This window comes from Marmota marmota, unplaced genomic scaffold (genome assembly GCF_001458135.2).
Source record: "Marmota marmota marmota unplaced genomic scaffold, marMar, whole genome shotgun sequence".
Lineage (NCBI taxonomy): Eukaryota > Metazoa > Chordata > Mammalia > Rodentia > Sciuridae > Marmota > Marmota marmota.
The window spans coordinates 1,453,395-1,467,806 of record NW_026000316.1 but is presented as its reverse complement, the minus strand read 5'-3'; the positions used below and the strand labels follow the sequence as shown (position 1 = coordinate 1,467,806).

At 37.5% G+C, this 14,412-nt stretch overlaps 1 protein-coding gene across 1 annotated transcript in view; it reads right to left on the bottom strand.

The window, feature by feature from the left end:
• Positions 1 to 2,288: 2,288 nt before the first annotated feature.
• Positions 2,289 to 14,412, bottom strand: part of Nox1 (NADPH oxidase 1) — a gene marked incomplete at its 5' end in the record, with an annotated part of 16,916 nt that continues 4,792 nt past the window's right edge. Inside the window, 11 exons of the mRNA XM_048797380.1 lie at positions 2,289 to 3,226; positions 5,416 to 5,540; positions 5,712 to 5,858; positions 6,287 to 6,449; positions 6,663 to 6,898; positions 7,700 to 7,792; positions 10,096 to 10,228; positions 10,313 to 10,494; positions 10,598 to 10,746; positions 11,055 to 11,139; positions 11,540 to 11,650. Of these exons, the coding sequence (XP_048653337.1) occupies positions 3,100 to 3,226; positions 5,416 to 5,540; positions 5,712 to 5,858; positions 6,287 to 6,449; positions 6,663 to 6,898; positions 7,700 to 7,792; positions 10,096 to 10,228; positions 10,313 to 10,494; positions 10,598 to 10,746; positions 11,055 to 11,139; positions 11,540 to 11,650 (1,551 nt within the window). The remainder of the gene's footprint in view (positions 3,227 to 5,415; positions 5,541 to 5,711; positions 5,859 to 6,286; positions 6,450 to 6,662; positions 6,899 to 7,699; positions 7,793 to 10,095; positions 10,229 to 10,312; positions 10,495 to 10,597; positions 10,747 to 11,054; positions 11,140 to 11,539; positions 11,651 to 14,412) is intronic.

Sequence of the window (14,412 nt, the reverse complement as noted above, 5' to 3'; positions counted from 1 at the left end):
TTTTAGTACACTGCAAGTTGATATACATTACCTTTTTGCTTTTAAAAAGCTGATCACCAAGGGTGAAACCTTAGATATGTTTTCTACCCTTACTGCAGCATTGTACTTTATGTTATATTGTCATAACTGTTTTTTTACTTTAGATTAATAACCATTTATTCTTCTTTATGATATTTGAGGATTTCTCAGAAGCATTGTTTTCTGGAACTTAGTTTTTGTTTCATTTGCTTCCAGCAAGAATAAGGCTTTGCCCTTTGAAAACTTTCTAGAACTTCTGAAATTCCTGGGAGAGAATAGCATGTGCATGGAGCTATAAAATGATCAGGAGGCCAACAAAGCAAAGGTCCTACAACAACTATATATTTAGTTTAGAAGAATGCAAATATAAAAATGCAATTTTTTTTGTCAGTAGCAGTTCTGAACATGCATAGTTTGGAGTTACAACAAAGATTGTGTTGACACTAGCTGGAATGTGTGTGTCAGCAACACAAGGGATTGTTGACATTTACTTGTGTGTTCTAAAACTCTTCAGTCTAGGTAGTCAACTTTAAAAGTTTAAAAAATCAATAGCTTTTCACATGTTCAGGATAAATTAAAAACTGAACAGAAAACAAATTAACAAAATAACATTTCATCCTATTTTCCAGGAAATCACTGACCTGCAGTCCTACCCTGTAACCAAATTATTCTGGGAACTTAAAACATAGAAACCCCTAAAACTTTTACATTCTTCTCAATGATTTTAAGAGGACCAAATGTATAACACAAGCAGTCAGATTGCCCTTTAGGTCTGCCCTTGCTTGCTTCCTTGCAGATAAGTATGAACATAATTAGTGCCACTAGCTCTAACTTATGGGTCTCTCCTTGCCTGGTAGTCTCTCTCTTATAATGGCAATGAGGAGGGACATGGTTTCTCTCCATCAGGCCAACCTTGAGAGGTTAAGTGTTGCCTTAATAATTAGTAAAGTTCTACTGGAACTACTTTTGACCCTATTTATATTCTCAGAATCCTATCCTCTGGGTTAGGATTATGGTCAGGTGAATTAAAAGTCTGGCATAGGCTTAAAGAATGTAATAGCATATTGCTTACAGGTCAAGCAAAAGAGTGCAAAGATAATCAACTTCATGAGAGACATTAAAATTGAGGGATTTTCTACTCTGATATATAAACACTTACAATGAAAATTTGCTGGATATTTCATATTTCAACCTCACAATACAGCCGAGGAGATTTCTGGGTATCCTGCTCATCCCAAATTCAGCTTGAATGTTAGTTGTGCATAGAGTTTATTGTTTTCATTAACTTTTCTGCCTATTTCCATGAATATTTAGTCCTTGATGTGTTGGTTTTGGCAGCTGTCATCTCTTTTTTTTTTTAAATACTTATTTATTTTTTAGTTTTCGGTGGACACAACATCTTTATTTTATTTGTATGTGGTGCTGAGGATCGAACCCAGCACCTTGCACATGTCAAGCGAGCGCGCTACCGCTTGAGCCACACCCCCAGCCCAGCTGTCATCTTTTGAAGTGTCATTATATTTAGACATTGAGACCAAAAGTGAAACATTTCTTGTTAAGAACTCAGGTTTCAAAGAACTCAGATTTCGAATCAAGGTCATTGAAGATGAAATTATTTAGTAAGCAGTTATCAGGAAGCATATCTTCACGTTCCATTGTTCATGTTCCCAAATCCTTATTAATCTTAGACAGCTGAAATTCAGATGAACAAATTGGCAACAGTAGTGGCATTTCAATTTAGCCCTACAGAAACATTCATTGGTATATTTTACTGATGAATAACAATTTAGCTACCAAGACCTATTATGTTCAGACTAGTGACTGAAAAAAACAATCATTAATTCAAGCCATGGAGGTTCCTGGTAGTTAGAAACAACCTTTTGTTCATTCTTGATCAGTTAATGGTAGAAAAATAGGTGCTGTAGTGCTAATTTAGTAGAAACATTCTTATAAATCTATAATGAGTTGAATTGTCTTTGAGCACAATGAAGTGTGTATTTTTCCCCTCTTTGAGAGCCTGGGGCTCCTTTCCTCCTGGTTATTCACTGTGACAACTAACATCCCATAGCCAGTTGTGGTCATTGTACACTAAGTTGGGTAGATAGGAGAAGTAACATTTCGGTAGGAGAAAGAAAGGCATTTTGCTTGTGTCATTAGGTGAATGATTCTTTTGTGAAAAGTAAGTAGGAGCCAAAAAAATTTTATCAAAATTATAAATTCTTTATTTTTACATTAGATGTTAATAAACATCCCTTAATAAAAATGGGGATAAAGAGCTTCTGCTGACTAAGTCATCCATGATGGTGATCAAGTTTTCCCAATTATTTCCTAAATACAACAATACAAAATAATAATATAGCTAAATGAATTTATTATAATTCAACTATTATGTTTCAATGATGATTCACATTTTCAAAATTTTCTTTCCCAAATGGAAAGCCCAGAAAAAGTAACAGACAGATTCATTAAGCAAAAAAGAAAATCCTTCATTTTTGACCAGCAAAAATAAAAGTATAAGTTGTTGTTCACACTGGATAAGATCATATTTAAAGTAACAATGTACCTAGTCGGCATTATATGGGGATGGGGTTCTTCGTAATTTTATGTTCATTGTTATTTATGGTTATTATGTTTTGTCATTAATTCAATAAATTTTTATTTAAAAAGTCACCCTACTTAGAAATCTTCTGTAAGGGCAGGAGGGAGGGGGGATTATGAACTAAAGTCCAGGAGATGGAAACACTTGGAATTAAAGTCACCTGGAGTTAAATAGTGTAACTGACAACCACCAAAGCTCTGCCATCAAGCTTTGCCATGGTCTTGGCTTTCTAGGATTGACAATTTCCCAAGAAAGGATCCATGTGCTTTGCAATTATTGACTTCTCAAGTTCTTAGATTGGTGAAGCTCAAGTATTAACAAAGTTAAATGCATTTCTTTTAATGACAGTGAGTCGAGTCAAGTCAAGGCTTGAGAGGTACAGTATTATCATGAAGTGGCTGAACAAACCTGACCAGATGAAGTAAGTTGTTGAAAATCCAAAAGAGGGACAAAATGCAAACTACTGTGTTTACTCCTATAGTTCAGAAATTTTCTTGATTGAAGTAGAATTGAACCTTCCGAGGATCCAGACTGGAGTATCGGTGACAACATTTGCGCAGGCTCTTTGCCAAAGTCAGAGGACCACATAGAAAAACCCCCACCACAGACCTATACAAATAGAACAAAGTCTGTTGATATAAAAAGGAGAAATGGCCTTCTACTACTCCCATCAACACTGAACAAAAATTCCATCATTGACTCCCACGTTCTTCACGGTAAGTGTTTTTAACCTTTTCGATTTGCAAGTCCCTCATGTGCTCTCAATCCAGATCACTCAGCACTGAGCCATTTCATTGAGAACACAACACCGAAGAAATATACAACACATCAGTAAGACTCTGGAGCCAATCTACCTGAGTTCAAATCCCACCTCTTGACATTTAACCCACCTTCATAACTTAAGGCAAGTTGCTTAACATCTCTCTGTGTTTTAGCTTCCCTTCTGTAAAATGGGAATAAAAATAATACCTACCCCATAGGTTTGTTTTGAGAATTAAATGAAAACATACAATTAAAAAAATGCCTAGCACACAGCAAGTGCATATGTGTTAGCTGACATTAAAGCCGTCCACTGTGAGCTTATCCCCACCTCAAAATTTCTCACACTAAAGAGGAGATGTTCTTGCCAAAGCTAACTTTTCCAATTGTGCTCTGGGTCTCACCTGCCTTCTCTCTTTTTAAATCTAATTATGGTGCAATTCACATACCATAAAATTCACCCTTTTGAAGTGTGCATTTAGTGCTTTTTAGTATAGCCACAAAGTTGTGAAACCATCACCAACTAATTCCAAAACATTTTCATTATCCCCAAAGGAAACCCCATCCACATTAGCTAGTCACTCTCCATTTCTTCCCAATCACAATCTCTCTGCCCTAATCTACAATCTCTATTTAGATCTGCCTATTCTAAACATTTCCTATAAGTAGAATGATACAATAAGTGGCTTTTTATGTCTTCTTTCATTCAGTATAAGGTTTTCAAGCTTCATCCATGTGGTAGCATGTGTCAATATGTCTTTCATTTTTATAGCTAAATTATATTTCCATTATGTGGATGTACATCTGTTAATGGACACAGGTAGTTTCCACTTTTAGGTTATTATGAATAATGTTGCTATGTATACTCATGCATAGGTTTTTGTGTGTGCATACATTTTCATTTCTCTTGCATATATATACCAAGGAATGGAATTACTGGCTCATATTGAAACTGTTAACACTCTGAGGATTTGCCAAAGAGTTTTTCCCAAGTGCTACAATCTTTTTCATTCTCACGGCTTTAACTATGTTCAACTCAAACAACATGATAATTAGTATAATCTCATTTGCTTGTATGCTGCTGTTTTACAATTTACAGAGCAATTTTCATATATTGTCTCATTTAATCTTCACAACAATCCTGCAAGTGAGTACAGTAGGTATTTATTAATATAACCCCCATATTACAGATAAAGAATCTGAAGATCAGAGGGTTTTCTACCTCCAGGTCCCAGAGCTGGAAAGTATCAAAACCAATATTAGGACCCAGGATCATCCAAATCCAAATAACTAAGGGCTCTTGCCACTCCTTTCACAAGGTCTTTCCCAAGCACTTCGTGGTTTTAAACCATAGGTGTCCATGCACTTGTTTCAAGGAATACATCATTCTACTTTGAATTGATTGTATGCATCTCTTATTCAAATGTGTGCTCCTTGAGAGCAAGAACCATACCCTATTTCTCTTTCAACTTCCAAAGTTCCTGTAATAGTGAATGTTGAGTTTATAGAAAGTAACCAATAATGTTTGTGCAATTGAATTGATCTCACCTGCCAACTTGTTCAGGGAGTTTACCTACCATGACCAACTTCATCTCCTTCCCATTGGAATGGCTGGTTTCATAGCACTAGGTTTTCCTGTATGCTCTAACATGATTCAAAACCCTCCAAAAAGACTGAGATCAGTTGAACTAGATAATACATTCCAAACCCTTGTTTCTGTAGAAACACCACCAAAAAAAAAAAAAAAAACACATTTAAATTGCTCCAGTTTTCTGTTTTATTTGGTGAACTGAGCCTCTTTGTCTCACTGTTTGAATGGAGGCTTTCTGGGGCAGTAGCATCTTCTCATCAATTACAAGATCACGACTCTTATTTTGCTAAAACCCCAGATAAAATTTCCTCAGTTTTAAACAAGAGTCTAGGATAGTTCAAATAGTTTCTACCCCAGAAATCTTTTCCCAAGAGTGTTCAACATGCTGTAGTACCTTTCCTAAATTCTAACTCCACAAACTCAATTAACTAAAGGAAAATATACCTACTTGGGGTGGGTGGTAGCTATTGTAGAAAACTCATTGTCCCACATTGGTCTCCCAAAGGAGGTTTTCTGTTTCAATCCTGTCAGGATGTCAGTAGCCTTGTCAAAGTTTAATGCCGCATGACCAGCCTGAAGTCAGAAATAAGAAGTTAAAAAAAAAAAATCCTCATAACTGCCTTCAGTCACTTTTAAGCTTGAGTGTGAGGGTGAAGGCAGGTAGGAAATAATTATTTCTAATCTATCTTTTGTCTGACATTCATCTACACTTAACATGGGAATTAGTGTATTGTTTGAACTCACAATGTTGCTGTTCCATCCAGTGAGGAAAAGACGGTAGTTTAAAAAACCCACTTTGCCTGATTCTTCCATCTCCTGTTCCAGGGAAGTCAGTAGGTCCTTGAACCAGGCAAAAGCACCTGTTTCCCTGCAGATCCAGTAGAAATAAATCTGGAATCAGCAAAAGAGACCACAGCATTATTAAGTGCCCTTTACAATGTATTTTGTGTGATGGGATTATACACATGCACACACTATGTTTGTTGATTAAGTCTAAGGGTGATCTGACAAATCATGTATACAAAGTGGAAGACCTTAGGCATCATGAATGTCAAAACTCCTGACAATTTCCCTAATGGAAATAGCCCTCCAAGGTCATCTTTCGTTTGGGATTATTTTAAACGCCAGATTGAAAAGAAGACCATTCTTTTCTATTGAAACTGGAAGTAGATGCCTTGGCAGAGAGAAGTGATTGCTCACTCTATTTATAAACTCTCTAAAGAAAGTTTACTCCCTTATCATCTGTGAAGACCTTAGCCTATGAGGGCACTAGAACTGTCAGGCACAGGCTACATAAAAAGTGATATGCTGGAGGGTACCTTTTGAGTTTTGAGTTTGTGGTCTGAATGCTGCAATTTGAACCAGATGGATTTCAAGATGGAAGCAAAGGGGGTGACCCCAATTCCTGCCCCAACCAGCACAGCCACTTCATACTGAAAAACATCCTCACTGGCTGTGCCAAAGGGACCATCCACCTCAATCCTAGAAGAAGGGAGAAGACAACATTCAAGTGAAGTTTCACCTCCTCTCCCAACCTCAAACATCCTCCCACAACAACAGCTCCCACAGCTGACTTCTGCCTATTTGTTTCAATCACAATTCATCTTACCAGAGCAGAGCTTCAGTAAGGAATTGTTTCCTCTCTTCTGCCAGTCTATATCCTAGTCTGAGTCTCTGCTGATTTCAGAGACCTACCTGGGAATTAGTGAATTCTGTTGTTCAAACGTCCTTATGAGATTTTCTGTCCAATCCCCTGCTGCTCGGATATGAATGGAGAAGAAATCTTCTTCTGGAGCAGAGGTCAGAGTAAAGGGATGCCACTCCAGGAAAGAGATTGAGGGGCAATTAACAAAGATGTACTGTCCCACTTCCATGCTAAAGCCACGCTTCTTCATCTGCAATTCCAAAACTTTGGATGGGTGCATAACAACCTGTGAAGGAAGCACATAGACCAAAGGAGACAAACTCAAATGGTGACAAAGGCAGGCATTTAAAGTAGATGAGCAAAGCTGGAGGGCTGATGACAATGGTAAACTGAGACCAAGTCTTTTCTAAAGGGGGCAGCAGCAGCTACTTAGCTCCAGAGAATGCTTGCACCATGGAACTGTGACTCAGTGTTACTGGGTTTTCTGATTCCACAAGAGAAGTAAAAAAAAAAAAAAAAAAAAAAAAAAATGCCTCTTTTTTTAAAATGTTAAAGCCTCCATCCAGAGTTTTAAATAACAGCAACCAGTTCAATGTTTCTTTTTTCACAATGCTAGGGATCAAACCCAGGGCCGTGCACATGCTAGGGAGGTGCACCTCTGAGCTACACCTCCAGCTCCAAGTTAATTTTTAAACAAACATTTTTAGGCCAAACAATATATATCTGAATGGGAGAGGGAGTGTATCTCAGTGGTAAAATGCTTGCCTAGCATGTTCAAGGTCCTGGCTTCAATCCCCAGGAGTAGATACACACACACACACACACATACACACACACACACACATCTCCACTGGCTAGATCTTCCCAGGCCACCTGTTTGCATCCTCTGACACAGACCCATCCTGGTGGTTTCTGTCAAATTCCTCTTCCCCTCTTTCCCATAGTTCTGTGCAGCACTAGAAAAACACATATTGCCTCCACGTGTTCTTTTTTATTCCTTTCAGTGTGACATGACCATTTAGTTCTATGCTCAGAATACCACATTTATCACAGCAAGATGAATGTGCATATTTATTTATTTATTTACCTTGGTGATCACAACCTTCTGCTGGGATCGATAAAACCGGAGAAACCTTTCAAAGATATATAGAGCAACTGGTGCAAGGGTCCACTTCCAAGACTGCACAGGGAGATTAAAGAATGAGATTCCCTTTTAATCTCTCATTTAGAACTTTCTTTGTGTAGCAGTTCATTGCTTCATTCAGTAAATATTTGTCAAGCTATTGATGTGTATCATTACTAAGCCACTAATTTTACCAAATCCTGAAGACAGAAGTAGAAATGAATATACTGCAATAGTTTTGTTTGCTAATCTCTTACTCATAAAATAGTCCATTCTTTGAAAATTTGCATTTCTGATAGGAAGCAAAAGCAACAGTAATAAAATACATGGTACTATATGTATATATATTTATATTCTTAAATAATATAAAATTTGATTTCGAAAATCTAAAACTATCTTCCAGGACAACTTATCCAATCTGAAAAACCAATAGAAATGGTAAATGTGAAATAGAAGCAAATGATTTAAAACAAAACAAACAAAAAAGGGAAAATATTGGCTGATGTTTTGGGTAACAATATATAAAGCTTGATATTAATTCACTCTTTTGTCAGGTGTTCAAAACATTTAGCATAATCATGATTTTTAAAATTATTTAAATTATAAATTATAAATTTAATTTAATAATTAAATTATAATTATTAGCACATATTACTTGTTTAAAATAATATTTTTCTTTGTGACATTTTGTAATACATATTATATAATTTGTATCCACCTTCCCTATCATCCTGCCTTACTCATGCCCACCCTTCCTCTTTCCCTTCCCTAATATCCCCCTTCTACTTTCATGTCATCTTTTGGTAGTTTGTTTTTATCTTGTCTACATATATATTTTTTAAAGCAGACTTTCTATCCCCCAAGATCTTCTCAAGATAGCAGATAACTTCAATATGCACAGGATCTACTAAAAATATATTTCCTAGTAATACTAAGTCATGTCCCTTCTTGCACAATTGGTCAAGTATGATATATTGGAGCTATGTAGAATGAGGTTTCTTATGCTGTTGCAGGTCAATAACTTCCTTGGATATCTCTGGGGAAGGAAGTAACAGAGATCTGGCTAGTGTTAGAGTAGACATTATACAATTTAGTGTTATTTGTTATTTGAGAAAAATCCCCAGCTGTATTCAGAATACATGAAAAAAACATACTTAAGGAATGGGTAGTAACAATGTGATAAAAGTATTGGCCTCAGAAATAGAGAAATGTTGGGCTGGGGATGTGGCTCAAGTGGTAGCACGCTCGCCTAGCATGCACAGGGCGCTGGGTTCGATCCTCAGCACCACATAAAAATAAAATAAAGATGCTGTATCCACCGAAAACTAAAAAATAAATATTAAAAAATTCTCTCTCTCTCTTAAAAAAAAGAAATAGAGAAATGAATATTAACAAGATAGCATTTTAGTCTCTCAAACTTTGAGCAATAATTCCCAGAATTAACTAGGATTCAGGGAAATGGGCGTGCTCCCACATATAGCTAATGGGGGTACAAATTAGCAGCATCTTCCCAGAAAGCAATCTGGCAGCACATCTCAACAGTTTCAGAAGCATTCCTTCTCTTTGACCTAGGAATTTCACTTCTAGGAAATGGAGATAAAGAAATAATTAAGGTATGCACAGAGTACATGGCACACTTATGGCCCCAATATTTACTACCTTCCTTTTTCTTTCCTTCCTTCCTGCCTTCCTTCCTTCCTTCCTTTCTTTCTTTGTTGTGCTAGGGATCAAACTCAGGGCCTTGCACATGTTAGGCAAACACTCTTCCACCAAACTATATCCCCAGTCAAGAACTCAGTTTCTTAGTCATCCACTGTCTAGCAGTTTCCAAGCATAACACCAAAGAAAACCTACTTCAATAATGCTTTTTTTTTTCACAAGAAAATTTGATTGGGATTTCATAGCTGAGTTTTTGGATGGTACAACTGTCAAAACTCTGTAAAGCCTAGGCTTGAATTTAATCTTTTGGAATCCTAGTCCTTTTGTCCCCAAATGGAGACAAAAGAAGTACCTACCCCAGAGGTTATTGCTATATATAAATAAGATTAATCAATATTATGCTGCAAGGCTGAGACATGGTAAAAAGTATCAATAATGTGGACCAACATTATTACCTTTATAGGGGGTCATACAATATGCAATGACTTTTAGTCCTTCTTTTTCAATATTCCCTATTAATTGGCATTTTACCAGTGATGCTGGAAGTTCCTTGAAGATAGAAATCTTGTAGGTATCCTTTATAGGACCCAGCACATGGCTGAGCTAATAATGATGATAATAACAATAATAAGAGTAATATTAACAATGATAATAGTAACAGCACATGACAAGAGGCTGTCCTTGTCCATAAGGGTTCTTACCTCAGGGGGATGTCCCTCAAATTGTGGCTCCTTGCAGTCAGGGTCATGATCATCCCACTTTTCAAAAGACTGTGCACACTTATGGGGATGATTCTCATTCATGCTCTTCTCTGTTTGACCCCGGACAATTCCACTGAAACAAAGAAAGACAGTTTAAGGTAAAGAATTATGCAAGGTTGAGAGCTGGAACCTGAGAATGAGGGTTTGAAGACCTTACCCCATGCCATGAATCCATAAACAGATGATATAGATGATAAATAGGTGGTGTGTATACCAGAAGAGCTCAAAATAATTCCTCCGAATAAACTCCATAGATGAAGTTACCATGAGAATCAAGGCTATGGTGATGATCACTCCAGAGAGACCAGCAATAGTGGTGAATGTCACATACAAGACTGTCTGTGAACAGAGAAATGTCAGCCTGACATGATGTCCAACAAGGATATTTTGGCCTTCCTGCTCATGACCAGATCCCAGAGGCTTTGCCATTGAGTCAACTCACCATGTCTGGCGACTGTATGGGATTTAGCCAAAAACCCCCCTCTTTGTCATGATGTAGGCTGGAGAGAACAGAGGCAAGGGATATAGTTGTGACATGTTGGCTTCTGCTGTAGCGTTCAAAGTTAAACAGGTGTGCAATGATGTGGATAGCTAAAAAGAAAGAAATATCTCAGGAACATTATGGCAGGCACAACTCACTAAAATAGGAGAATCCTACATAAAATGCTAGTAGAATTTTGAGTCCATAGAAGGTGCCCTGTAATGCAGGGAGATCAAAGATCTTATACCTAATCACTTCCCAAAGGAATAGAATATAAGCTCCAGGGATATAGGCCTAGAACACTGCATGAAAAATAGTCCCAGGTGCTCAATATTTTTTGAATGTTTATATGCATGGGTAAATGAAACTAAACTCTGAATACCCTTGAATTTTCAGTTTCATGGTTTTACTGAGTTACCTGTGAATATGCAGATCATATATGCCACCAGCTTATGGAAGGTGAGGTTGTGATCCAATGACTTTCTCAGTGTGCGACTGCAAAACTACAAATATAAAGTGATCATGGTCAGGTGTCACCATCCTGCCTTATGAAATTCACTAACCTATAGCCAACTTGTCTTAGATATAGCATGCCAATCAATACCCACCCATCCTTACCTACACCCTTAGTCACCAAAAGAGACCACTAACATCAAGGATATCAGGGTCTCTTTCTTTCTTTTTTTTTAAGAGAGAGAGAGAGAGAGAGAGAGAGAGAGAGAGAATTTTAATATTTATTTTTTAGTTTTCAGCAGACACAGCATCTTTGTTTGTATGTGGTACTGAGGATCGAACCCAGGCCGCACGCATGCCAGGCGAGCGCACTACTGCTTGAGCCACATCCCCAGCCCCAGGGTCTCTTTCTTTAATGTGAAAGTTGACCTAGTTGTAGCTAGGACTCACGGAGCAGGATCCTCTCAAGAAGGACAGCAAATTGCGACACACAGGAATCAGGATCAGCATGCTGTTAAAATTCAAGCAGAAAGCAGAGGCTCGGGCCACAGCCAACGCTGTCTAGAGTAGAGAAGAAAAGAGTCAGACTGCTGCTTCATGTTACCATCTAACAGGTGAGCAATGACCCAATCCACTTGTCTGAGATCTGCAAATGGACAGAGGTGCAGCTGCTTCCCCTCTCTCTCAGTAACTAGCACCATCAGGCCAGTCTCTATTTGTAAAAGGCAGAAAATGTGCTGAACTTAACACTGAATTGAGAAATTCCCATGAGAGTGGTTTAGAAATATATTTTTTTAAATATTTATTTTGTTAGTTGTAGGTGGAAACAATTATTATTTCATTTTTATGTGGTGCCTCACGCATGCTAAGCGAGCTCTCTACTGCAGAGCCACAACCCCAGCCCAGAAACATTTAACTATACGTGAATTAACATGAAAGAGAACAGGATTTAATGATTCCATGTTAGCAAATACATTCCATGGATATAATATTTTGAATAAGTATTTCTGTTTAATACACTTAATTATGATTTTATTATTTTTCATTCATAAGACAGTCTTGAGGATCATATACACTATTTTTCGTACTGGGATGGAATCCAGGGGTACTTAATTACTGAGCCTCTTTTATTTTTTTATTTTGGGTCAGGATCTCAGTAAGTTGCTTAGGGCCTCACTAATTTGCTGAGGCTGGCCTCAAACTTGTGATCTTCCCAGCCTCAGCCTCCCAAGTTGCTGGTATTATAGGTGTGCACCACCACTCCTGGCTCATATATAATTTTATATGCATTTTAAATAAAGCCCATATTTAAAGTTATAATTACAGATGGTGACTATTTTATTCTCTTTTCTGTATTTTCTAATGTTGACATTATAAGCATATAATTGATAATAATAATTAAAAATTTAATCACATATTTAAGATATATTTAAATTGATTAAATTGATTAAAGCTTAAGCAAGATTAGCAAACTCCTTGGAGTAAAATTCTTAAACTTAGGTAGAGATTTAAGAATGGATAACTTTCTTTTTGGGGGTGGGGACAGTGCTGGGGATTAAACCCAGGGCCTTGCACATATTAGGCAAGCACTCTACTACTGAGCTATAACCTCAATTCTGAGAAGGGAGAACTTCTAAAAGCAGAACTTCAAGCTGAATTCCTAAGGTGTCCAGGTGTCATAAATCAAGAACAACCTGATATAACAGTAGAAGCTTCTGGAAAAGGAGACAAGAAGTCAGTGATCTACAGAAGTTTTTTAGCCCAGCAACAGGCCTAATTAGGTATAGACTAGACAGAATATGCTCAACTTCATGGCAGCTAAGCTTCACTACTCAACTCTGTGCCACTGGTTTCTAAGTCTGTGTCATTTACTTGAGACTGTAGGCTATAGAGTATGACAATCTTGTAGTAGTAGTGGAGATGGTGGCAGCAGCCAGGCATTTCTTGTTGCACAACAGTTGACTGGCCAGCCTTACATGTATGTCTGTCAAAGACTTGCTAAAAATACAAGTATGGGTTAGAGTTAAAAATTTCTCAGTCATTTCCTAATTATATTTAAGGTACAAACGATCTTTCCATACAACCTAAACCCAGAACAATGTGACATCAGTTTGATAAGTGAGGTTGAGATTTGCCTAGGGTCCATAATGGCTTATAATGTAGGCAGTGCAATGAACAAGAGCTGCCCTACTGTTTTCCATTTCTGGCTCTTCCATATGACCTGTGTTTTCTCTCTCTGCTGAGTCACACTCTGTTTTAGGTGGAGACAGCCTGTTCCATTTCAGAGTAAATTTTCTCTGTTCATCTCAGATATCCTGCATTTCCACATTGGTTCCTGCAGCTTGCTTATTTGAGTCACAGAGGTTTCTTAAAGCTAAAATTGGCAAGTAAATTGAAAATGTAGGACTATAATTTCACAGCTCCATATTCTGGGGCAGCTATCTATATGGAATGAATTCTTTTTAGAGAAAATGTTTTTTCCCTCCATTGCAGCACATTGAAATATCCCAATGTATATTCATTTCTCTATATCAACTCTCACTGATGTTATAACTGAAATTCCGCTATCATTAATGCCTCATTGACTATGTATTTAGACTCCTTCCTCTGCTACTTATTTTCTCTGGTTCTTAGTGAATTAAATTGCCTTCTGTGTTATCCCAAGGTGAGCATGAATTTAAGAAATGCCCTATGGAATCAATAAATCAATTATGACACATTAATGCGATGAACTGTTACCCTCTTCAAAGGCTGAGAACTACCTGCAGTAGTATAGCGGCAGTAAATGTTTTAACAACCAGCTTTTTTGGAGGGTGGCGGGGACATTCCCAATTTCCAGCATTTGCCTATTGTGATGATGTAACTACTCCCACTAGAGCAGATTTCAAGACACCAACTTGATATCACCGAACATCACTGCATGCAGAGTTGGGAAGAGATTCACACAACTCAATATTGCAAGTTAGTATGAGCTGGTTACAGGTCTCACATGGAAAGATATCTGAGATACATTAAGCATGGGAAGCATTTTGAGTTAAGATCTACAATATGGTCCCTTTTTTTATTTAAAAAAATAGCCTATCTTTGTTTATCAAAACTCATAGCATGGTCAAGTGCAGTGGTCCACACCTGTAATCCCAGTGGCTCAGGAGGCTGAGGCAGGAGGATCGTGAGTTCAAAGCCAGCCTCAGCAAAAGCGAGGAGCTAAGCAACTCAGTGAGATCCTGTCTCTAAATAAAATACAAAATAGGGCTAGGGATGTGGCTCCGTAGTCAAGTGCCCCTGTGTTCAATCCCCGGTACCAAAAAAAAAAAAAAAAAAAA